This window comes from Patagioenas fasciata, chromosome 10 (assembly GCF_037038585.1).
Source record: "Patagioenas fasciata isolate bPatFas1 chromosome 10, bPatFas1.hap1, whole genome shotgun sequence".
In the NCBI taxonomy this organism is placed as follows: domain Eukaryota; kingdom Metazoa; phylum Chordata; class Aves; order Columbiformes; family Columbidae; genus Patagioenas; species Patagioenas fasciata.
The window spans coordinates 4,057,605-4,083,638 of NC_092529.1; the positions used below are offsets into that span (position 1 = coordinate 4,057,605).

Below are 26,034 nucleotides of genomic sequence, written 5' to 3' on the forward strand. Positions count from 1 at the left end.
GGCGCTGGACTACAACTCCCAGCATGCTCCGCGCCCGGGCAACTCCCGGGAGGAACTACGTGTCCCGGCACGCATTGCGCGGCGGCGGGAGCGCCGGGTGAGCCAGAGGAGAAGGAGGAGGGCGCGGCTGCGGCTTCGCGGTTCTTGCGGTGGCTGTTGCGGGCTCTCCGGGGTGGTACCCGGCGAGGGCAAGAGGCTCAAGATGTCGAGGAATGTAAGTGCGGCTTGGGCTGGTCCTGGCGTTACTCCGCGGTGCGTGTAGCGGGTCTCTGCGTCGGCCCGTTCCTGCTCCCTGAGGTGAGGGGCCCTGCGCGGCGGGGTGGCTGTCTCAGCCCGCCTCACGTCCCGAGGCGATCAAAAAAGAATTCTCAACCCTCTGTTTTGGCTGCATGTGCTAATCTGAAGTTACTTCTTGGTTATTCCCTCCAGCCGGTGTACAGAGAGGTGTCTCCTGGGGGTTTCATGCTTTAACGTGGCACTGGCCAGGACGGCAAGAGCAATTTTGTTTTAAGCTATCTCGTCTTGTTGCTCTAGATGCAATTATTTTAAAGTATGCAGGCACTTACCGTCGGGGAGGTAAAATGGAACTTGTTATTTATAGCTATGTTTTAGTCAGTCTGGAATTCAGCAGTATTACTCAATTTGTCAGGGGCTGGATGTGGGGTGTGGACACCAAATAGGGAACCTAGAGACAGACTGAAAAAAGCTTGAAGGAACGTGTTGAACAACTGTCATTGCAATTGTTTTTTCCGTTAGGCTTGAGTTCTATTTATTGACTGTGTTTCCAGTATCAAAAGTGTAATGAGGCATTTAATAAGTGTAGCAAAATTTTGGTCCGAGGCAAGAAGTGCTACCCTGTAAAGCAGCAGTATTACCAAAGCTAAAAGACATATTTTGCAACATAATGCCTTTCCCTGTAACCCCAATATTGCCTTCTGGGTTTATCTCCAACAGTTCTCTGACACAGGCAGCAGAAAAGAACATGTCAAAATCACAAGTGAGGCCAAACCGGGGTTCCTGGAGAGGCTCAGCGAGACTTCTGGAGGCATGTTGATAGGACTTGTGACATTTCTTCTGTCGTTCTACGTTCTTTTTACCAATGAAGTAAGTGAAATACTGTCAGTGTTTATGCACAGCTTTAAAATGTCACAGCTGAAGTGACATTCAACTAGTTTTGCATTTATAGGCTTACTAAAATGGTCGTGTCAAATATTTATTACTCCACACATAAGAAATGAATGCTATGTTTGGAGAACCTGGTGCTTATATTTGGGATATAACAGAGAGTAAAATCATTGCGCCACAGACAGTGTTTTTGTAGAACTGAGCGTGGTAGAGACTGTGGCAGCGTGTGATGAGAGATAAGGTCCAAAACCTGTGAGCTGGTGCAGAAACAGCCTGTAGTATCATTGAAAGAGGGTTGCATGAGCCAAACGTGTTCCAGTCTTTTCTCTTTTCTTGGGATAACATAACATCCTAGTTTCTGGTGTTGTTCTAACTATATTAAAGGAATTCTTGCTCTATGTGGCAAAATTGAGGGTGTTAATTATTCTCAGTGTTATGTCTCAGTTTTAGGCTGAAAAAATGATTAGATTAAGCAGGGAATCCTAACACCCTGCTGTTGCAAACATACACACTTTTGGCAGTTTTGGAGTAGGGGAGCAGAATTCTGTGAATTTTCACTTAAGACTTCCTTTTATACCTCTACAGAGGAAAAATAACTACTCCAAATTTCAGTGACTTTGCAGGAAAAAGCACACTGTAATATGATGGTAAGGTAAGGAAAACTTCTGCCAAGTAGTCATATGGGTCTGTGGAAAAAAGACCATAATTGGCATAATTTTTGCAGTTATTCGTGAACAAGGTAAAAGGTGGAGAGCAATAACTCTGGACTCTTGTCGGAATAATCTATGTGTGTTTGAGGAGCTTAGTAAATGTGAGTGGTCCTGCTGCATGGATAAGAAGTACTGCCCCAAACTCTGTCAGACACGGAGAATGAGAGTGGAGAAGAGTGTTTTGAGAAAATGCCTTGAACGCTGAGTATATAAGTATTCCTCGTGGTCTTCAGATCACATGTCTGCTAACTTTTTTCACAAAATACTTCTGTGCCATCAATTCTTCACAACTTGATTTTGCTTTTTTTTGATTGCAGGGACGAGCTTTAAGGACAGCCAAATCTCTTGATGAGGGACTTTCTCTTGTGATCCCTCTTGATAACATCCACAGTGTGTCTCAGCAGAATGAAGGGAGATTGGTGCACTTAGCTGGTGCTTTGAGTACGTCTAAGGTAAATGAAATAATATCTTAAAAATGTATTTCAGGCTGGGAGGGAAGGAAATAAAAGTATTTGCCAATTAAAATTATGTTTGATATCCAGGGAGAAGACATGTAGCTTCTCTCCTCCCCTGCAAGCATTGCTGGCTACCACCCAAAATTTGGTTCTTGGACAGAAACTGGGGAGATGCTCTACAGCTTTGAGCTCCCTATTCCTAAGCAACGTGCTACCTCTACCTGTATTTACCTTCCCACTGCCTTTAGTGGATAATTTCAATCCCCTTTGTATAGGGAACCTGTTGTGTGTTCAAGATACTGTCAAGTCTTTAGGTTCTTGGAGTACAGAGGCTCTGCAAGTTGTGACTTTTCAGTAGTGATGATGTTTTCTGTGATCAGTTTGCGTTGCGGAAGATTACACAGCAACTTCCAGCAAAATAAAATCTCCCCCTGGTTTACACACTTAAACCCGTGTGCCATTAGCTAGCATTTCTGCTTTTATTCTTCACTGTGGCATTAATTTTTTATGGTGATTCTTTAGGTCAGACATACCAGTGATACAAGGAGATGCTCTTTTTTGTCTTTTGTAACATTTATTCTATATTCAGCTGTGTGTAATGTAGAATTAACTATGTACAGTGAGGTATGTAAATGGCTCTGATAATAAAGTACAGTGTTTGAGTTTGTGAGGTATAGCATTTATCCTGACTTGTATTTTCTTTGATTTTTAAATAGCCTTTGTTTGATCCCAGCTATGGCGTCTCCATCCAGGCTGTCAAACTTAAGCGTAATGTGGAAATGTACCAATGGGTAGAATATGAAGAGTCCACGTAAGTGAAATAAATCTTTAAAAGTTGTTTGTAAAGCTGTTGTATTAAGAGGATCTGTCACATTTTCTTTTCTCACCCCCCAAAAGATCTAACAAGTCTTTATGGCAGGGGAATTCTAGAGCTCTTGGGTTTTTTTAGAGAGTCGCTTGAATTTCCTTAGAGTCATCAGGTCTTGTAGATGGTCAATGCTGCAGAATTTGCATCTGATAAGATTTGGGTAACATCTGAGACCTTTTTTCCAAATGTTTCCACTCCATCTGATCTAGTCCACACCTTTTTGTTGGCAACCTGGGAATAAAAGGGTTGTGGCTGTTTAGCATTTTTGTGTAATTTTTTTCTTGTACAGAGAATCCATGTCTTCACAATAGGTAGTTCAGAGAAGAGTTAGTTTACTGGTAAAGAAAAGTTTGTGTTGCCACTGAGCTGTCTGTGCATTTCATGTGTGAAGTACGTTCTGCCCTGAGCAGGGGTGTGTGTGTGCACTGTTTTAGTTCTCACCCCCCACTTTTCTTTGCAGGGAACATGAAGAGAATGGTGAGATTAAGAAAGAGACAAAGTATTCATACAGTAAGTTGATCAACAGAAAGTCCTTTTTATGCATGAAACTTTTGTGTGTGTGTACTTTGATTTTTGTTGTACACCCTGTATTTTCTTGTTCAGAAAGAAAGGAATGTGAAGAAATAAGCAAAAGTTCTCTTTCCTAAACCAGTGTCAGGACCTCCCTTTCTTGAGGCAACGGAGATGAAAGATTGTGTGCTGTTAGCAAGCAGCTCCTACAGAAAGTCTTGTCTTGGAACTCCTGGAGGTTCAGAGCAGCGTCCAGGGACAGGATGCTCTGGAGATCGGACCCAAAAGGTCTTCAGTGACAGGACATTGGAGTGTGTTGAAGGTTGTGCCTGAGGTTACTTTTAAGAAATAAAATAATTGGGCATATGTCAGGCATGAGCAGAAGAGAATAGACAGGGAAGAGGCTGTTTGGGTGTTGTTACCAGCTGATGAAAACCGTCAGCACCTTCTGATGTGTGCTGTGGCTTTTGCCAGTTGCTTTTTTGGCAGGAGCAGAACTGCCAGCATTATTCTGATCTACCCAGTGGCAGAAAAACACTCTGAGTCATTGTATATCTGGAGATTGGTCTCTGAGCTTCATTTATCTCTGATTAAAGCACGTGGATGTGTAACATGGGTGTGCAGCAGTTTCTGGGTGTGATCCTAGAACCATCCCAGCTCAGTGAAGCATCGGGCCCTGCAGCATGGAGATACATAAGGAACAAAGCTGGTGGTTGTGAGCTGTGGAAAACAGTCTTACACTGGCAAGGAACAAAAAGAAATGCCATTTAAAAAAAAAACCTTCTGTCTCAAGATTGATGGATTCTGTCCAGTAAAAGTCTGTGTGTTAGTAGATGTGGTGGGTTAATTTTGGCCCTGGGCCCCCAGAGGCACTTGCCTACTCCACCCCTCAGCGAGACTGTGCAAGAGACTGAACAGAACAGGAATGGGAGAGCTCATGTGTTGAAATAAAGATAAGGATATCACTTATGAGTTTTACCACTGTGGGCAAACAGCCTCAATTTGGGGAAAATTAACTTAATTTATTGACAATTAAAATAAATATTTAATTGCTGATTCAGGTGTTGGGAAGACACATTGTCTCTCACCCTTGCCCAGACTCAACTTCAGACTCCTCTCCCCTTGCCCCCCCACCTCGTTGTTGCCACATACATACTTTTATGTAAACATTATTCCTGCAAGTGTAACTTAGAACTGATTCACTGATTTAAAGGTGTCTTCAATAACTAAGACCTGAGTAGCATTTTTTCCTGTTTTCTCCACAACCTTCATATCATTTTCTTTAGATACCGAATGGAAATCAGAAGTTGTGAACAGCAGAAACTTCGATCGAGAAATTGGGCACAAAAACCCAAGGTAATTTACCACCGAGCACAGTCCCTCTGGATGCTTTCACTGTCTCTGGTTAAAGATGAAACCTAAATGACTGATCTTCATGACACAGTGAAGCAGTTGGAAACTGTTGGTCTTTGGGTAGCAGGGAGGACTAACACAGAGATCAGACAGCAATTCAAAGCTGCCCGGTGGAACCAGAATTAAGCTATCCATTAGTAATTATTAGGATATTATTTTATTACCTCTAGAGCATGTGGTCCCCATGTAGGAGAATTTGAATTGGTTTCTTTCTGACTTTTATAGTCTGTTGGTACAGTCAATTACTAATTCTTTCCTCAATTACAAGTACAGAGTTAGAATAACAGGCATCTCATGAGCTCGCCATGCCACTTGCATGCTGCTTTTTCTAAGGTAGCATGCATGAGCTCACAGGCTTATTTGTGTTGATTGCCCATATATAATTTGTTTCATGCATCTCTCATCTGCGGTATTTTAGTTAACACTACGATGTGCCATTTTTAATGCTAAGTTTGTCATTCTCACAGCATCTGCTTGGTTCCTTAGGATGCAGGATGCCATCTGGCAAAAAACATCATATGTAAGCAAAAAATACAGCTGGAGAGATAATAGGACCAGGATTTAAAAAAAAAAAACTTAGCAAAATTTCCAGAACTTTGTTTTGGTTGTGTTGCCTTATCCAAATTTACTGTCCTTTATTTGGAAGTACTTCAGAAGAGAAAGCAAAGATCTATGTTTTTTTGATTATAAGTCCCCGCTAGTAGACTTGTATAGACAAGAGATAATGGCAAAAAGGCTGCACAGATAACATACCTGCTTTCTCTCTGCCCCCCGTGCACACTTCTTTGTTAATGAACATTCTCCAAGTGTTCTCCAGTAAATGCAAATCTCCATTTGAGAGTAAGAAATGTTTGGATTTAATGCCATTACAGTCCATAATTTTAAAAGTGCTGCAGATAAAACCATTTCATCTGAGCGACTGTTACAAACCAAGGAGACTGAGCAGAACTGTGGTGGATCCTTGTGTGAGAGAGCATGGTATCCACAGACATGCTGAACTTTAGAATTCATGCCTTGCATTAATGAGACTATTTTAAGTGTGTACTGTGTGTCGTCTTCCATCTGCCCATCCATCTTTTTATGCAACTGAGACATTCGTGAAAACAAAACTTCTTGTCTCCTGCCAAGGTGATTCTAGTAGTACAGCTTATGAGAATGAAGTCAAATCTGTTAGTAAAGGATTCCTGAATTTGGATTTTAATAACTTGGCCATGATGTGGCAGTACCTTGATATGGAGAAGGTTTATGATCTAGGTTTCTTAATTTAGCAGGTAAGATCTAGCAGTTGACAGGGGAAGATAAATATGTTCAAGCTAGAAATAAAGTGCATTTATGAGTGTAGATAAATGTTGCAGGAATTCGTCTAGGAATGTGATTAATTCATTGCCACTCAAGAGGTCTATATCGCCACTGAGCAGCTGCCTAGGAGCTGAACTCCATGTTGGCCCATTATAGGCTCAGTACCGAAAAAACTGAAATCCTATAATGTGAATGGAAGGTCAGGCCAGGGGCTGAGACAGTTGTATCTTATTTTAACAATTCCAGTACTATGAAGTTTGGACACAGTTTCTTGATGGAATTGTTTTCGTGTCCTGACAGCCATCTAGCTCTTTGAGTTTCTCCTGATGTTTGACATAATACATTTTACGTGCTGTATATTACATACTGCAGACCAAGAGTTGGATGATAAATCTGGGACTAACTGGACGCTCTCTCTGTTCCTCAGTGCCATGGCTGTGGAGTCTTTCACTGCTGTTTCTCCTAACGTCCAGGTTGGCAGCTTTGTTCTTTCCAAGGGTAAGGATTGCTCTGTGCTGCCTTTGTGTCCACTGTTGCATCAGCAGTGGATTTTGGTTCTTTCCATGATGACGGTCATTTCAAAGCATAATCAGGAATCCAGCCAGCAAATTGGCTGTTCCAAGTTGGACACCGGACCTGAGCTTTGTTTCTTTATTCTTCTTAGGTCTTGTGGATAAAATCGATGACTTCAAGCAGTTGAGCTTGTCAAACCTTGAGGATCCACATGCTGATGTTACCCGAGGAGGAGATTACTTTTACCACAGCGAGAACCCCAGGCGTCCGGAAGTACGATGAGAAAGATAAACCAAAGTAGTGATGACTTTTATGTGAAAAAGAAAGTAGGGACATGTCCCATTTCTATTTAAATACATAGAAACAGGAGTGCTTCTCTTGCAGGAAGCCTCTGATCCTGCTTTGTCTTCTGTTTTCTTGAGCCTGCCATGCTTTTAAATGGAAAGACATGGGATGGTGCTGGGAGGTGGGTTCTGCTTTGCTGTGCCGAACAGAGTACAGTGAAGTAGCTGCTTGTCGGCTTGTGCTACCTGCCCTCACCTGCCAAAAGATGAAATGACAAGGGATGATCGTAGGATCTTATTGGTGTTAACATGCTCCTGCAACTAAATCAGAGGGAATAGTGCAAAACGTCATTTGAGCTACCTTTTTTCAGCTGTCAACTAGACCTGGAAAAAGTACAGCTTGGGAATCATTCTGGGTATCCTCTGGCTTGACATAAATGTTCAGAAAAGGTGTTAATAGACAAAGGCTTCCTGTGCAGAGTTGTCTTTCCTGTGATTCTTCTATGTAAAGAATTCTTTCCTGATTTCCAATATTCTCTTGTTTGTAGGTAGGAGACCTTCGTGTCTCATTCTTCTATGCAGGTCTGAGTGGAGATGACCCACACTTGGGCTCTGCGGATAAGGTGAGTCTTCAGCTCTTTCTGTATTTCGCAAACTTTGTTCCCAGCTCAGCAACCAGTAAATCTTTTTTCCTTTCTTCCAAGGTGACTGTGATTGCTCGCCAGCGAGGTGATCAACTGGTTCCGTATCACACCAAGTCTGGAGATGTCCTGCAGATCCTGTACCCCGGGGATCTCTCCGCAGAGGTGAGATCCCACTGCCCTGGTGAAGGATTGGAACTGGAGCTGGTAGTGCCGAAGCAGCAGGGGGTTGAGCTCTTATTCTCCTTCAGGCCTGCTCTAGAGGAGGAGATGCTTGGTGTGCATATTGTCTTTTCCCTCTGTTTTTTCTAGGATAAGACGTTGTAGCCTTTGTTTACCTTCCAGGTTTCTGTGCATTCTTTGTGTTGCAGCAGAATGTCCTTCACCCACCAGCAGTGCATTATTTGCCTATAGTTATTCCTGATGGGTTTTTTATTTTTAATAAGGAACTGTGGCTAAAGTAGCTATATATTCATTTTTTTTTAAATCCCCTTGTGTTGCTGCTGAATGTTCTTTATTTAAAAAGCTGTTTCTGTACCTTCTTGTTTTGCTTTTATTTGCTCTTTGATAGTTTCCCACTTAGACACGCAAGCATGTGATTTTTGAAAAGGTTGTGCGTAAAATAGTAAACATCAGGCTTTAATTAAACAAACCGTAGGAGCTATCCTCTCTTCAGCTGCTAATAACAGGAGTTTAGGCTTGTTTGAAAAGTTTATTGCTGTTCTGGCTGAGAAAGAACCTTCAGGCACAGCATTATGCTCCAATAAATCCTGCGTGCTCCAGCAATTTGGTGATTCATTTACTCCTTGTAGTAGGTTTGTTTCCATTAATGATTGTTTTGTGCCCTGCTGCAAAAATCTAACGTGAAGAACTTACAGGAGCTCCCAGAAGCATTTTAAAAGGCTTTTGTTTTGAGAGTAGCAGCAGAATCTCTGCTGGGAGCTCTGAATATTTATTAGACAGAATTTTAGTTTTTTTGGAAATTAACTCCCTACAAATGAATAATTTGTAGAATACCTATATGTGTGACTGACTACTTGTACATACCTTTTCCCATTAAGTTCTTTATTATGTTACATTTGATAGAGCCAGAGGGGCACAGAACCCGTTTTGAAAAAAGCCTTACTCAGAATTCTTGCAAATAGATGCTTTGCTTTGCCTGATGCAATACACATATACCTTTTATTTTTAGTTCCCTGTGTGCTACTTACTTTCTTTCATCTACTTTTCCTTCAGTCATCAGTGGACGTTGTTGCCTTTTCTCTCTTTCTCCAGAGACAGTGAAGTCAGATCATTCCTCCTTATTACTTTTACTTATTAGTGTCTTCTTTTCCACAGTCGTGTTGAGTGATGTATCCGTTTGCAGCAAAACCTGTGTGCTTTCTGCCTGTGGTTCTAGTGTGTTGAACGCTGCTTGTTTAGCTGTCTTAATTTAGAAACATGCCGGTTTTCTTTGTGCTGCACTTTGAAATCTATTGTAGTATGCAGCAATATTGTGCAAAAAGACCCCGCAGAATGAGCTGTAGTGTATCTTCTGTGAGAGAATTCATACACCTAAAATGCTGTTGGCTCTGATGTGCTCTTAATACACTGAGATCAAGAGGATCTCACAAGAAATTGAGAAACAGGCTGCACGTAACGGTGTTTGCTTGCAGGAAGTGTTTCAGAAAGAGCACGAGAGTAACACCATGAAGACCTGGGCGCTCCGTGCCGCGGGCTGGCTGGCAATGTTTGTGGGCATCAGCCTGATGACCCGGATCTTTTACACTCTGGGTAAGTTTTTTACGGCGAGGTAAAATGATTTAGAGATAGGATCGTAATCCCTAGAGAGGTCATTTCTTGCTCACATATGCAATTAATTCATTTGGCCATCAGGAGGAATCTGGTTTGAACTCAGATTGGTTTTAATCTGAAGGTCACTGTAGGCAATTGCAGGTGAACAGGAGCCCAGAACCAGGTGGTTGAGGCAAATATCTGTTGCCGGTTCCAGAAGATCCCAGCCCAGTGCTCACCACAATCAGAAGCCAAAGCACACACTGGGCTGGTTCTTTCAAGTCCAACTCAAGGTGCTGCAATCCAGTTACTTTCTACACCCGTACACAAGTGGTCCCCCCAACAGGTTGTAATTAGTAGTCGTGTAGTAATATGTATTTGTGTCTAGTTATTCTATGCTACTGTGAACACCCAATAAAAAAGGGTTTTGTTTATCCTTATAGCTTAGAAAAATGTTGGAATAAAAACTTAGATAAAAGCAGGACAGTGCCTCCAGCTTGTGTAAACTTCAAACATCAAAGCTATCATTTGCTTTGTAGCCGTACGTTCGCTTTTATTTTCTTATTTACTTATCCACATACATGCTACTGCAACATTTATTGTTGCCAGAAATCCATTTCTATGCTAGCACATGCTATCAGGCGCCCCAGGCTGGTTCCACAGCTGCAAGTTGACCAGTCTGCTCGGCCTCTCAAGTCTTGGACAAGACTTCAGGCTTCATTTTGGATTCCGACTTCATTTTGGATTCCTTCTTGTCTGAAGAGATGAGGAACCTGGTGTCTTAGAGGTTTAGCTGTTGCTTGATTATCAAATGCCTTGAGGATACTCTGCTGATAAGCCTTGTCCAGTGCTCTTCATAAATAATTGGAGTCTGTCTTTTGATTGCAATAGTTAGTGTGCAAATCCTAGGCATGAATAAGACTTTTAAACGATCATCTTGTCAACTTCTTTATCCCTTGATTCATTCTTTCTGCAGTGGACTGGTTTCCTGTGGTGAGAGATCTGGTGAACATCGGATTAAAAGCGTTTGCCTTCTGCGTGGCCAGTTCGCTGTCACTCCTGACCATCTCGGTCGGCTGGCTCTTCCACCGCCCGCTCTGGGCTTTGCTCATCGCGCTGCTCTCTGTGGTTCCAATTGTGGTTGCAAAATCTCGTGTTCCACCAAAGAAGCAGCAGTGAGGAGGAGACGGTTGGGTTTTGCACCGAATCCTGGTTAGAAACTTCCCAAGCACATTTCTGTCCCGGTTACCGCAGCGTGTACAGCGTATCGCAGCAGCGTGCACCGAGAGCTGCGGAGGGGGCTTGAATGTGGTTATTGATACAGGTTATCTGTGAAAAATCAGACTACAGGATACTGTTTGTAGGTTGTTGGTGACATTGATTTGGGAAAAAAGCATTTTGGGGTGTCTGTATTGATTATGAGTCAGTGAATGAGCAGATTTCTGCTTTTTACCACTTACTAACTCCCTTTGCTTTGAGCACTGGCAAGGCCTCACTGATAGTTGAGGCACATTGTGTATTATAAAGTGCCATCGTGTGAGTTCATCTCCTTAGGAAATCCGCCTGTATTCCTGACAAACCCTCCCGCTGCTGCCTCTTTCTACGTGCACAGTCACGGGCACTTCTTTGATGCGTTTGGAAGTGTACGTGTTCGAAGGACAAACACAAACTAGTCGAATTTCACACAGCGGTAGTGTCAAGTGTGTGCTTCTGGACTGAGGATTTTCAAAGTGACTTGAAATAATGAGTGGCCAGGCCAGCAGGGCAGGTTTGTCGGAAATCATTTATTTTCTCCAGCTTTTTAAAAGTCTTTGAAGTTGTTCTTGGTTAAGCATCTGAAGTGGTAGCATGGACTACACCATTGCATAACTATTTCAGACAGTTAACCTGGAATTACACTTATTTAAGGGGGTACTCAAAGGTCCCTAACCTTTAAAAAGAAAACCTGCTGCCTTGAAACAAAATTAGCTTTTCTAATTGAATGTATATTCTTTAAAATAATTTTTTGCTGTGTATACTGTTTGTTTCTTCGATTTCACTTAGTAGGACAATCAACGTACTCCATGAAAATGAAATGATGGAAACATTTTTGCTTGATATTTCATAGACTGTAGTAGCTGAATGTTGAGCTTTGTATCATGTCAGTGGAATGCCGCCTTGTAGCGCTGCCACGGCGCGTGTTGACGTATTTCTGCTGTAGCCAGTGCTTGGCATTACAGACTGTCTTGTTCTGGTTTTAAGTCTTTCCCCATCTTGCTAGAATCTTCCAGATGTGCCCTCCCTACGCTACAGTGGTTTTGTTTTCTCTTAAGTTTACACAATTCAGTACAAAAATCATGTCATTTATGAAATCCAGTTGTGAGCATCAGGAGAAATGTGTTCCCTGCACCGAAGGAACTTAACTTGAACATGCATAGAAGCAAATGTTTGTTACAAAGTGTACCAAAGTAGAGACCTGAGTTATAAACGTTTTGAGAAGTAGTACGGGCTTCCCACTGCCGCCCACCACCAGCTTTACACCTTGGATTAAGAATTGCACTGTAGAGACCAGCACTGCTGCCTCACCAGGGGTGCAGGACATTAATCAGCTTTACCATGTTAGAGATGAAGGTACAATTTTCTACACAAGTGCTGAGCTTTTGTATATTTAATAAAATACAGTTTCCAAAAGGTTGGTCTGTTGGCTTTTTTATTCCATGTAAGTATTGTACATTTCATGTCCAGGAGTAGCATCCAGGTACATGGGCAGTTTGCAGCTTCCACATGAACTGATTTGCTGTTGTTGAGAGAAATGTGCAGTTGGGATTGTTTAGGCTGCAAGTATCTCCCCATTTTGGGGAGCAGGTTCTTGGCAGCAGCAGAGCTGCTGTCTCTATACACTCGATGTGATGAAAGGCCGATTCCCCCCTGCTGTGGTTTTACTCCCTGTTACTACTGAAGTGACAATAACTTCCTTCCATAAAGTTATTTGAAAACTATGACTGTTCAGCCTGACTGGATACAGCCTCTTGTATTTTTAAAGAGACTGGGGCTTCACCTGTGCATCCAACAGCTTAAAATACTTTAATCTTTACAGACCACTGTGTGCATAGGACCGATGCAAAATCAAATAGGATTCTTTTCATGGACAAGAACTTTGTGTTGCCCAGGCCGGGTGTGCTGGTGGAGCCAAAGCTCCGTTTCATTGCACATACACAGACAAGGTTTCTATAGCAACAAGTGAAACCGTTATTTCTCTTGCTTCCTGACCAAAATCGGACAGAACGTGTACCTGATCTGTCCATCATCATCTCCCTTAAAACATATTTACTCACCCCCTGTGTACTTAGACGAGAACTTGCTGCCTCAATTTTTCCTGAAGCGCTATATACAGGGCATATCTACTCCCCTAAGCTACATCTTACGTTGCTTTTGTTTAGAATTTGGTAACAAAGACTAAAAACTCCGAATGAAAACCCTTGACATCAATCCAATTCGCAAGCGGCCAGCCCTGGGCTTTGTGACTCCTGTCCCTTCCAGGCACACAGAAGAATGAGCAGGTTGGACTGTGGTGGAACAGAAAACATTCTCTTTCTTCCATACTTTATTTTGTTCTACAAATACAGTACAAAAATAGACTTTTTTTTCTGCACAAAATTAAATGTAAGCCATTTTCTTGCATTTCCATCTTTCTCTGGGACAATGTCCAGCAATGACTGGACTGTATTCCCCTCTTTTTAAAGAGACAGTGTCAGTGTAATTTACTTATATTATAAAATTATTTAATTATAAAAATACTACAAAAGAGCGAGCAGCATTTCTATGTAAAAAACTGCAGGAAAAGCTTGTGTGGATGTAACATTCCTCTCTTAACATTTAATTACTGAATAACGTTTCCAAGAGCTCTCTGGTTTCAGTCATTTTGTTTCAGATGACGCTCAGCCAGTTTCAAGTGGTTTTTGCCCCAGAACATATCCACATAGTCTTGATAAAACAAAACTGAAACAAATATGCATATATTCAAATTATTGAAGGCATATTTCACCTTAAGGTTGAAAAGGGGATGGGGCTTCGCTCTTCTAATAATACACAAGATTTCTGGAAGTAAAGGGAGAAAAGGCTGAAAACCCCAACCAGAGTTATCACAACAGGCAGGGATTCGAAAAGTAAACGTTCAGATTCCCCCAAATCTTGGTTGTATCCTTTTTTACACCTGAAGGGAAGTATTTTGTCTCACTGTGATTGCGAGACAGTAAGAGCAGAACTCGGCTTCACCGATTTGGCAAAGATCTGAATAAAGAGCGTGCCAGTCGTCCTCTGGCCAGCTCACCACAGGCTGTTCAACAGCAGCTCCATTCCTTGGTTCTGGGCAAGGAGGAAAATGGGCAAGGACAGTGCTAGAGAAAGGAATGGCTCAAAACCCAGAATTATTAGTGCTGAGCAACACAGACGAGCAAAAAACCCCAGCAGCACAAAGTGATGTTCTGAGAAGGTCCAACTGCACATCTGCTTCCAAGCCCAGGGGAAAGGGGTGAACCTCATGTCCTGTGATAGCCAAAGAAACTCTTGATACTGAATTAGGTCGGACCCTGACAGCACAGAAACACAAGCTCAGTGCAAGATTAAGTCCTTAACTAGCAAAGGATACTTTGTTGTGACTATTGTTCTTGCATCTGGAAACGGCAAAGAAACACTTGTTCTGATCACAGTTTCTCAAAAGGGAACAACTGTGCTGCTTCTCCTTTCTTTTCCCGCTTGCTTTTTCTGGTTGCGTTGTTTTCTTTCGTTTTCTCTAACTGGCGATTTTGGGGCCAATAAATGGCCGTGTTCCCTACTGCAGTCTCTGAACTTGGACCTTCTTCTTCATCAGAAGAGAATCCCGCTCCTTTCTCTGCCTCAGGTGCTGATGGCTCCGTCTGAAAAAAAAAAACAGGCCCAAAAGTCAAAAAGTTGCTCTAGAAATCACCTATAACTGCCCCTTCCTAAAGGGCTCGTCTTCCATCACAGCGACACTTGGTGACGTTACTGGAGTTGGCTGCTCTGCTCTGGGCTCTCCCCCAGAGTGATGCAGTTCTATTCCTGGATGTCGAACGTTCTTTCAACACCAGCAAAATATTTTTGGCTGCAGAAGAATAAAAATAAACCTGCTTTAAAGAGATCACACCTTCCACCTTTCCCAATGGGGAAAAGATTAAGATCTAAACATGTGGCTTCGTAACAAAAAGCAGCCCCTTTCATTCTGTCAGCTACTTGCTTGGTTTGGAAGAATAAATCTAGGAACGGGGTGTGTCAAAACAGAAAATGACACCAAAAAAACGATGCTTTAGGAAACTCCAATCTCTTGGTAAGCGATAATGAATCTTTCATGGACGTGAGCACATCAAATTTTTGGTGTATTTTTTTTACCAGTTGCTAGTCACACGGATACAACAGGAAAGATGATTCTTTGAGCAACTACGCTCTGAAAGTTCTACACAAAGAACTGGAAACAAAACACATTGGAAAGACTGGAAAAATACCCCCAAAACAACCTCTTGATAGAGAAATCTCATCCTGAAAAAGAAATCACTACTAGAAATGCAGAATACCTTGAGGGAGTAGCGCTGCTTCAGTCGCTCTCTGATGAGAAGTCCTTTTGTCAGCAGCTTCCAGTTCCCCAGGGCCCTTTTTACACGTTTCTGTGTGGGATTGTTATTGAAATAGAGTTGACTGTTGGAAGGCTCAATGTATTTATGCCCATGGAAAACGCAAGATTAAAGATTTTAAACTGCCATTAAAAAAAACCTCACGCTAACTTCAATGTGTCACGTTAAAAGATAATAGGCCAACAGGACTCTTAAAATATGTTGGTATCCAATTATCTGCTAAATACGCTAATTACTGTCACTTTCTAATGTGCACCCCAACCGTGTAAACGACATCAGAACCACTTCCAAAAGTCTAACGTCATATGTGCATCCTTATTTTTGTTTCCCAGTGTACACCCCATTGCAGACCCTGCAGTCTGGACAGCAAGCCCACAACGGGGCATTTGGGGGATGCCAGTAGCCCCTGGGTCACAGAATTCCATGTCTGTTCCTTACACAGCTCACCCTTGTTTGACTGTCCACATTTACTTAGTGAATTTCACCATGAGGAAGATAAGAAATCACCTCCTTCTCTTTCTTTTCCATTTCTGCTTGTTCGTTCTCCCAGGCAGCGAGGAGGATGTCCTTATACTCCTCACAGACAACGTAGCCGTCGGTACTAGGAAGGAGAACACAATCCTCTGTCAGCTACTAGAAGAAAAAGAAAGGGAGCAAATGCCTGCTGACCCAGCCAAACCAAAACTACTGGTTATTCAGAGAACCATCTGTCTGCCTCATGGGATCTGCATGTGTAACTCACCACTGATCCTCCCCACATTTAAAGTCCCTTCTGTGTGCCAGGGCCACCGACTTCACTGCTACCAGCACAGAAGAGGACATGAACTCCTTAACACAGGGTGTACAGCTTCTGCGGGACACCAAAATCTATCAGCTGCAGCAAAGTGGCTTTACATACACTGGGTGTGAGTAGCCGCCGTGGAAATCAAACCCCGTGATGGCCTGAGCGCAGTCGATGTCCAGCTTCCGCGCCAATCTGTTCAGGTTTGGGAGTCTCAGCTGCACACAGCCAATGGGTAACATGGATGGCAGGAAGAGATAGACGTTTCCGTATTCATTCCGAGGAACCTGTTATTGTAAAAATTGAAGAGAAATAGTGACAATCCTCACTCTGGGAGGGGTGAAAATCCCTGCTGCAGCTCAGGGACTCTCCTTTCCTTCTGACCTGCTACATTCCGCTCTATTATTCAATATTCACACAACCAGGCACAAGCCGAGATTATAGCTGCGTGGTTATCTCCTAGTTATGTTCCCTGCCCTGGCCTTGTTACTCAGGCTGTAATGCAGAGAATTAGCAAAACAAACATAGCGTAGGCAAATTAGATCAACAAAATTACACAGTCAGCAGTCTGCACTGCCAGCACGCATTACTTGTATTCAGTAAAGAAAGGCCTCGGTGTAGTTTTGACCATTTCTCCCTGGGTAGAGTTACCTCAGAAGTCTTAATCCTGAATCCAGATGTTATTGACTGATCTCACCTCTGAAACGTGCAACTTGTGGAAAAATAAAGCCCACAGCTCCACACAAACAAACACTTCCAGGCCTCTGCCTTCCCAGGTACCTTTCCATCCACTGCTATAGGTGGCTGATACTCCTCTGTCTGCCAGCGACCGAACAGCGCCAGGTCCTCTTTGTCCCGGTTTGCAGGCTCCGCCAGGCGCGCCTTCCTCGCCTGGTTGGAAAATCCTTTCACCATCTGTGCAAACACAACGCCCAAGGCTGTAACACCAGCACAAGCTGCCAGCGATTTCAGACTTTCTTAGGACATCAAAGGAGAAGGCTCTGGGCGGGAAGAAATGCCTGTTTTCTAGCTTCAGTATCCACTGTTTATAAATGATAATCCACAACACCTGCATCCAGACAGCCAGATCCTGCAGTTCATCTAAAACGCTAGGATGCCTTTGAAGAGGATGAAAAGGGTGAGGTTCTGCTAGATACCATTGCAGTGGGAAGAAAAGATAGCTGGGCTTTGGGTAACATGTAGGAACTACAGGCACAGTAGGTGGACAGATTCATGACGCAGCTACCACAAACCATGCAAGCAAGAAATCTTCATTTGCTGACAGAGAAGGCAAAAACCAAGCCAGAATTGAGCTTGAACTTTAGAGGGCAGACATGTTGCACAGAAGGAAGTCAAACCCTCTTACTTTGTAAGGTGCTTCTCCGATCCTCACCACCCGGGCTTGCTTCAGCCACGTGTCCCTGGAGTGCAGCGTGTGTACACAGTCTCTGAAAAGGCCAGAAAGGAGGAGCATAGGAGTTTTGAAGTGTCTCCGTAAGAGGTTTCCTAACTGTTTTGCACACTAGGAATTGTAAAAAAAGCTCTAAGTGATACACAAGTGCTACCTAAGCAGCTAAATGCCTCACCCTGTCTCTGCACATGGCCGAGCCCACTGCTGTTACCATCGTGATCTTAGAATCACAGAACAGAATCATAGAATCATTTCCATTGGAAGAGACCCTCAGGATCATCCAGTCCAACCATAACCTAACTCTGGCACTAAACCATGTCCCTAAGAACCTCGTCTAAATGCCTTTTAAACCCCTCCAGGGATGGTGACTCCACCACTGTCCTGGGCAGCCTGTTCCAATGTCTGACAACCCTTTCTGGGAAGAATTTTTTCCTAATATCCAATCTGAACCTCCCCGTTACAACTTGTCCTATCACTTGCTACTTGAGAGAAGAGACCAACACCCTCCATGCTCCAACCTCCTTTCAGGCAGTTGCAGACAGTGAGAAGTTCTCCCCTCAGCTCCTGTTCTCCAGGCTGAACAGCCCCAGTTCCCTCAGCCGCTCCTCATCACACTTGTGCTCCAGCCCCTCACCAGCTTTATCGCCTCCTCTGCACTCCCTCTAGTACCTCAATGTCCTTCTTATGATGAGGGGCCCAAAACCGAACACAGGATTCAAGGTGGGGGTCTCACCTGTGCTGAGTACAGTGGCACAATCACTTCTCTAGTCCTGCTGGCCATGCTATGATTCACAAACCAGCTCTTAAATTTGCTACAAAGATCAGAGTTACACAGGACAACATGTGCAGCACTCACCTGGAGTAGACGGCCTCCCCCCTGCAGTACCCCAGGACAGCAGCCGACTCGGGATAGATGGCCTGGTATTTCAGGAGGTGCCTCTTCAGCGCGTACAGAGGGTGGTTTTTGTACTCTCCAATTGCTGTTGGTAGAGGCTGATCTTGAAGCTTAACTTGAAACTGTAGGAATGACACAAAGAAGAGTGATTTCACAACTCTCTTGCACTACCCTTTGTAATAAAATAAGAATGATTACAGTTTGGATCAAAGAAAAGAACACCAGAAACTTACATGAGACAACAGACCAAAGCATTCTTGTTGCAAATAAGTACTTACACGTGTACTCCGTTCTACGCCTTTTAAAGACTCTCTGAGAATGCTAAACTGCACAGAAACCACACTAGCAAGCTTCCGGCATGGGCTCTTTGGTACTTTTGCTACCCAGTTTTCTCTGAACAGCCTCCATGCAGTATTATTTTAATCTAACATTGTATATTCCCTTTAAAACATGCTCAATCTGAACATTTCAAGCTCAAAGACAAATTTCCTTCCTCATGGAAAGATGTTTGCCTGAATGAGAATCCAAGGACTGGACTCCTGGCACTAAATGTCCTGAAAAACCCATCACCATTTACCTCATTTTCCTCCTTCTTGTCTCTTTCCACGTAGGGACTTCTATAGGGCTGCAGCGTCTCCTCCCACCACTCAGGGTCCACACGACTTTTCCTCGTTGCCGTCATCCACACGGGGTCATATCTTTGCGTCACATCCCTCACGCTCCCATCATTGTCGAACCCCACGATATAGAAAAGCGGCTTTGTGGCGTACGTGAAGCACAGCTGGGGCTGCCCAACATTCCCGCGAACACAGTCTACACACACCCACTTGTCCTCGCATTCAAGGAAAACCTCCAGCCACTGGTCTGTGCCCGTCTTCCTTACCTCCTGCTGTCCATCATCCTCATCACTAGAAATTATTTTGTTTCTCTTTTTCTGCGTGTGAGGCACGGGCGGAGCTGTACTTTCCGCTGGCTTAGGATCAGCTCCATGTGAATTTTTGGATAGCCTTGATTCTGAAGTCTCAGTTTTTGGCCTTTTTATAACCGTTACCTTTGACTTCTGGGAGCCCAGTGAGCTCCTCGGTCTTTTAGAGACAGTTTCAAAATCCTCATCAGAGACCTCACTCTCCTCCTCTGAAACCTCAAAGTCCGAACCGCTGCCCTCATCACTTCCACTCTCTTCTTTGTAACACACTTTGGAGGCCACTCGTCTCCGGCGATCATTCTTGGGCTGGACCGGCACATCTTTTTCTGCTAAACTGCTTTCCCTGTTACTAGACTCCTTCTGTTTCTGGCTTCCTGTAGTCAGCTTTGACTTGTGCGTCCTTTTGGTCTGAGCAGTTTTGTGTGTCTTTGGCTCCTTGTTGTCTTCTTCACTCTCTGAGGATTCTTCCTCCCATTCGGCTTTTCTGCAGGGGTGTTTTTTTGCCACGGCCTTGGGTGTTGTGGCAGAGCTCTTCTTACCCTCAGAGGTACTGCTGAGAGACTGCCTGTTGGATGAGCTTTTTCCCTGCAAAGAAAAAGGCTACGTCACTTTTCTTACCACAGCTAAGAATATGTTAAAAGAAAGACTGGAATCAGCACGAGGTATGTGTAGACCAAAGGTTGGCAAGCATGGTCAGTCTGCATGTCTTGGGGACTTGAAAGCTTCAGGTAAATGGCTGAAGAGAGTTGTACTCGAGCAGCCAAGTGTTCACTATCTAAGTTTTAAAGAAACGTAAAACCACTGAAGCATAAGAAGTCTTTGCTGAAACACCTTTTTAAGGAGAAACCTAAAAGTTAAGGGTTTCTGTCTTGTGTGTTACAGTCAGAACAGTCATCACCCTGGTTCACGCAGTAAGCAATTCACCTCAAGCTGCAACAGCCAGAAAGTTTTTCAATCCTACTCTCTAAACCAGTAACCTATTCCTTATTCCACACACTCAACCAAAAATACCTTTGCGCTTGTCTCCTTGAGAGGAATAGGCTGAAAAGACAGCACGAGGCGACATAGCAGCTGTAATGCTCGCAGAATGATTAAAAATATCTGCAAAAGAAAATACAAAGCGTTTTTAACTTCTTCTTAAGGTATATGAAAAAGAATCTTAAAACTCTTACAAGATGGGTTCTATAGCAAATAACTGCTTGCTCTGTCTTTTCCTCCTGTCCCAGAGGTGACACCTCTGCCTTTCCACAGCAAGGCACAGCAGAACACAGAGCGTGCAGTGACACTAACCAGAACTACCCTGTTGCCCCAAAAATAAGACTTACCCCAAAAATAAGCCCTAGCATGTTTTTTCAGGATTTTTGAGGATGCTTGAAATACAAGCCACACTCCAAAATAAGCCCTAGTTACAGTTCATTGAAGAAGTCAATTTGAATAGTGTCCAGGCAGCTATACATGTAAAAAAGCAGTAAGTTTTGCAGCAAAAATTAATATAAGACCCAGTCTTATTTTTGGGGAAACAGGGTAGAAGCTCCTGTCAGGCACAATTCAAACTGAAGAACTGAATCACAGAAGGACTTCAGGTAAAAATACAACAGAAAAAGCCACAAAATCACCTAAGTCATCAATTTGTTTCCTCCAAATCCATCCCTCAAACACCACGTTGCATGTGGTCTGACAGCACGACAGCAACGATTCAACCTGCAAACCCAGCGACCAACCCCGCACTTCCCAGTCACTTACATGAACCAACTCTTCCTCATCTCGTGCAGCATAGATGGCAAAGCGCTTCTCCAAGGTCGACTGAAGGGACTCCCCTTTTTCCGTGGAAAGCTCAGCATTGATAGTGAAGGTTCCAACAAACCTGAAATACGAGACACCTACTTACTGGCTGGTGTTTGTGACTGCATTCTTAAACACCACAGTTTATCCTTTCCTCCTGTAAAAAGGACTCTCACCTTTGTATTTAAAATCAGAAGAAACGCTGAAAATTGGTGATTATTCTACATTTACCCCTCTCCCCGAACCCTGGCTCTACATTCTATGTGACAACATGATTAGGAGAGAGAGTTTTACCATTTCACCAAGTTGGAAAGGTGGAGAAGGTTCACTTGGTGTGCAGGCACTTTTGTGAAGCGCGTGGGGACGATGGACAGACCGATGGCATGAAGATCTGGCTGGCTGCAGATCCTGTTCCGATAGAAACCATTTGCTAATAAACACAAGAGGTGAACCTGAGAGAAAAAAGTTCCTGTAGTGAGTTCACAAGAGATTGCTGGAACTATTGTCCCTGGTAAAGATGAGGAAGGCTTTACTGCTGCTTTTAACAGAGACAAGCAACTGTGAAGCCTCCCAAGTACACAGAGCATCGACACAGGGCTTCTCCAGACCACAGCTTTTTCTTCATTCCTAGCCATGGCCCCACATGATTTGATCAAAATTAGTTTCTTCTTCATTACAAATCAGTTCAGACACCTTTACGCTCAATTGTTTCTCTGCCAGGTTTCTCTGTGATCAATACCTTGTGTGTGTCCTCACGAACCTCCTTGCTGAACCGTTTCATTATTCTCCGAAGATACGTCTCAAACTCGGCTTTCCTTTTTTCGCTGTGTGAGATTAGAGAAGAAATGGATGTTGTGGGTTTTCTATGGACCTGCTTTTCTAGATTCCTGAACTGGCTCCGTTCTCAAAGAGAATCCATCCCAGAGAAGTTTCTGTGCACACTTAACAGAAGTTCAGTTACTGGCTCTGTGAACTGGCATGCAGGCTGCACATAGCTAATAAACTGGGAACTCCATGTACCAAATTGCTGAGATCTCGGGTATATTCAGATAGCCTAAAACTCCACCTGACTCAATGTGCCTACAGTGTCCCACCAGACAGCTTTGGATTGCTCCATACTAAATTTGTAGTTCATTGTCTGAATCGCTTGGTTTTCAGATTACAGCTAGCTGTAATCCAGATTCCTAGAAAAATGGTATTCTCTTCTTTGATGAAGGCTTTCAACTTAGAGGCAACTGATATTCTGGTTTTTTTGTTATGAAGGGTGGCCTCCAGCTGCCACACAAAGCAAACCCTCCTTGCTATAACACTCCCAGATGCCGAGGGTGTTCATTTGATCTATTCACACCTCAGCTATGGAAACAAAGAAACTTCTACCTGAGCTGTTAAGATATTTACAATACAACAATGCCATTCACCCACAGCTCTCCTTGAAGAGAGCTATTATTGTCCCTGGTTTGGAAACGTGGATATTAAAGCACAGTGATTTACACACTTGATTTTCAAGGAAGCTAAAAAACCTCCATTCCCGCCAACTGAAGAGTTTTGGAACAATTGTCAGTGTGTGAACTGTTCTCCATTCCATGACCTCACACCATTCTCACTCAACAGTCTGCACAAAGTGGAGATTTCCACCCAGAGCAGATCAAGCCAGTGATAGCAAAGACTTATTTTAACTGCATCTTTTAACGGCCCTCCATTGCCTTCCCTGCTCTTACCTCCTCTGTCTTTTCTTCATCTGCTCTGGGGTTTCAATCTCTATCTCGACAGGATTGCTTGGCAGCACCATTGCTGGAAGAACAGCAGCTTCTTCTGACTTATCTGTGGCAGGTTCCTGGAGTTCTGGAAAAAGAAAATATTACTAAGTGACAAGTAAACATGGAATAGTTCCCCCAGAGAGGGCTGGCAATACGATAAGAACCTACCCATTCATGTTCTTCAAACCACCTACAAGCAGAATGTACCCAGTAATTACCAGCTCCTGCATCTTCCATAACACTGTGTATGCTCAGTTATTTCAAATAACTATGGGATTCCAGTCATTTGCTGTTGAGGAATCAGCTCAGCACAGTCTAATGGCAAGTGGCTGTCACAAGCAAACTCATTCAGGAGAAAGGTGAATGAAGCAGATGTGATTTGAAGGGTACTTGTAGAGTAGCAAAGAAAAAACCTGACAACTGTTCACTTTAGAATGCATAAATCTGTAGTGGAAAAATACAAAGATTATGATCACCATGATTCTTATCACAGTTTGGTGATCGCCATCTAATTGAAGAGCTCAGTTGGTTGCACAGTCACTCTCCTTTACCTGGAAATTGCAGTTTAAAATCTTCAAATAGACTCATTCTTAGCTGCTCAATATCAGACAACACAAACACCTGAGAAGGTGCTTTGTGCATTGTAGCGTAATTTTAACATAAGCCAACAAATAGGCACTGCCATCAGGTCAGTAGTTGTGTAGGTTTTTCTGCTTTGGAACCATTCTAGAAGCATTGTGAGATATGAGTTTTTAAAAATACAGATAGGCACACAGAGCACACTTTAGGTATGCAGAGTATATATATTTACCAGAGAAATGGTTCAAAAATCTAATTACAAAAAAAAAAATATTTACTCCCTAAAACATATAAACATATAATTTTTACCTTCCACATCCTCCCATTCATCTTCGCTTTCATCATCATCACCAGTATTTTCTTCATCCATCTCTTTTTTAACAGGGGACTCTCTCTTGAATTTTATCTCCTTCTGAGGGGGCTTCAGTGAGTCACTGTTAAAATTATCAAAATGGCTTTAGCGCCAGGAAGTGCAAGTGCTTGTTTACTTCAGAAAAACGGAGAAAGAACACACTAAAAATAGGGAAATAAATGAAGCATGACCTCTGCATCAGTAACAACTGATGGAGTGTTGACAATTAAACCACAGACACCTTCTCTGTAAAGCAAACCATCTTTGCCATAAATAACCATGGGTTCAACAGAATAACACTTTTTCAGTGTAAACTTAGGTCCTGGTTCTGCAAGGATATTTAGGAAGGAAGATCCCTGAACCTACAAAAGGTCCCATCCTTGAGAACAGGTTGTACAAATGAGCCCTTGGAGAAATGGTTCACTGAATCATTTGTTCTTACTGAATCTGTAAATCGTAGTGAAATAGGAACTATTTCTGTTTCACTACACTAATAGGCAAGGCTCTGGCTGGCCAGTGAAATGAGACCAATCAGTTTAATTTCTTTTTATGAATTCATTTGCTATAGCAATCTCCATGGGCATACTGTGCTGATACCATCATACATTTGTTTCCCATACAGACGATCTTCCTCCCAACTGACTCTGCAATGAATAAGATGCTACTTCAGATCAGCTGTTGACATAAATGTACTAAATTGTATTGACAGCCTAAAAAAACCTGCTCACTAAACAAATAACATGTAACCATGAAGAAAGAGCTCCTATAGACTTGAATGATAAGTACACTTACCTGCATGTTTCCTCTTTGTTGTCATTCCCTTTATTTATAGTAATTTTCTTGTTTTCTTTTATTAGTGATTTTGCTCCTTGTTTTGAAGGCTTATTTTCTGAGTTGGAAACTGAAGTATCACGATCTTCTCCCTTCTTCCTAGTCAGAGCTTTTGAGTCATTCTTCTTTATATTGGGCTTCTTTTTTACAAAATCATCTGCATGGGACAGAAGAAAAGAAGATATGCTAAAGGATGAAGTTTCATCTCCACGGCAATCAAAAGCAGCCTTCATTAGAGCCAGCTACAGATGAAATGAGCACTCACAATGTCAAGCATGTAGTTGTTTCTGAAAAAACAGGTAAGAAGAGAGAGTGCAGAGGAGGCGATAAAGCTGGTGAGGGGCTGGAGCACAAGTGTGATGAGGAGCGGCTGAGGGAACTGGGGCTGTTCAGCCTGGAGAACAGGAGCTGAGGGGAAAACCTATTGCTGTCTGCAACTGCTTCAAAGGAGGTTGAAGCATGGAGGGTGCTGGTCTCTTCTCCCAAGTAGCAAGTGATAGGAAAAGAAGAAATGGCCTCAAGTTGTAACAAGGAGGTTTACATTGGATATTAGGAAAAAATTCTTCACGGAACGGGTTGTCAGACATTGGAACATGCTGCCCAGGGCAGTGGTGGAGTCACCATCCCTGGAGGGGTTTAAAAGGCATTTAGATGAGGTTCTTAGGGATATGGTTTAGTGCTAGTGTTAGTTTACGTTATGGTTGGGCTTGCTGATCCCAAGGGTCTCTTCCAACTGAAATGATCCTATGATTCTATGAATTGAATGAGACCTGTGTAAGGAAAATACTTATAATAATGTAACACTCAAGAGGTACATAAAGATTCCTATAGTTTTACCAATGGGGTCAGCTGAAAAACAAGCATTGCACTTGCCACTCACAGGAAATTATAACTCTGTGAATCTGCTCTCTGGAGCTTTTTCTCCTGGGACAGGGACCCGCAGGTCCCGGACAGCCCAGCCCGCAGCGGGGGGTGCTGAGGTGACACCAGCCTCCCTAAGTGACACCAGCCCTCAGCGGGCGGCTCCGTGCCTGGTGTCCAGCCTTTGTCAGTGCTTCCAGACAGCGTTTTGTGGCCAATTTCACACACGGATTTAAACCCCCGATTTCTGCGGGCCAACCGTCCCACCCCCGGGCGCAGTGGAGAGCAGTTCTCCGCGCCTCCAGCCTGAGGCACCGGCTCTTTCCCTCACGGCGGCTCCCGCGGTGCAGAGCTCACACCCGCCCGCCCGGCCCCGTCGAACACCAGGGGCCTGGAGCGGCCCACGTCGCGGCGATGGCGCAGCGCCCGGCCCGCCATGGCGCTCACCCTCCTCCTTCTCCTCCGGCTCGTCCCGCGGCGCCCCCAGCCTCCCTGGGCGCCTCTTGCTGGCGGCCGCTGGCCGGGGCGATGCTTTGCGCTTCTTGGCCATGACGCTCCCGGGCAGCGGGCAAACCGCGGCCCCCGCACCGGGTCCCCTCGCTACCCTCCCCGCCGTGTCCCCTTCTCCGCCCCCCGTCCCGCCCC

The 26,034-nt window shown here is 43.6% G+C and overlaps 2 protein-coding genes across 2 annotated transcripts; one reads left to right on the top strand and one right to left on the bottom strand.

Annotated features, from left to right (window-relative positions):
• Positions 1–62: 62 nt before the first annotated feature.
• On the top strand, positions 63–12,261 carry TMEM43 (transmembrane protein 43). The gene is made up of 12 exons (XM_065845758.2): positions 63–214; positions 955–1,104; positions 2,153–2,287; positions 3,007–3,101; positions 3,619–3,668; positions 4,955–5,024; positions 6,808–6,878; positions 7,045–7,166; positions 7,726–7,800; positions 7,882–7,983; positions 9,474–9,591; positions 10,568–12,261. The coding sequence occupies exons 1-12, from the start codon at positions 203–205 to the stop codon at positions 10,768–10,770; spliced, it is 1,203 nt and encodes a 400-aa protein (XP_065701830.1). The 5' UTR covers positions 63–202; the 3' UTR covers positions 10,771–12,261.
• Positions 12,262–13,136: 875 nt separating this feature from the next.
• On the bottom strand, positions 13,137–26,005 carry XPC (XPC complex subunit, DNA damage recognition and repair factor). The gene is made up of 16 exons (XM_065845822.2): positions 25,837–26,005; positions 24,490–24,685; positions 23,655–23,779; positions 22,728–22,851; positions 21,749–21,833; positions 21,304–21,461; positions 20,971–21,091; positions 20,239–20,328; positions 18,880–19,812; positions 18,264–18,424; positions 17,363–17,444; positions 16,777–16,911; positions 16,114–16,283; positions 15,723–15,816; positions 15,159–15,248; positions 13,137–14,486 (listed from the first exon to the last, which is right to left on the bottom strand). Exons 1-16 carry the CDS (start codon positions 25,937–25,939, stop codon positions 14,274–14,276), a joined length of 2,880 nt encoding a protein of 959 aa, XP_065701894.1. The 5' UTR covers positions 25,940–26,005; the 3' UTR covers positions 13,137–14,273.
• Between the last annotated feature and the right edge of the window lie 29 nt (positions 26,006–26,034).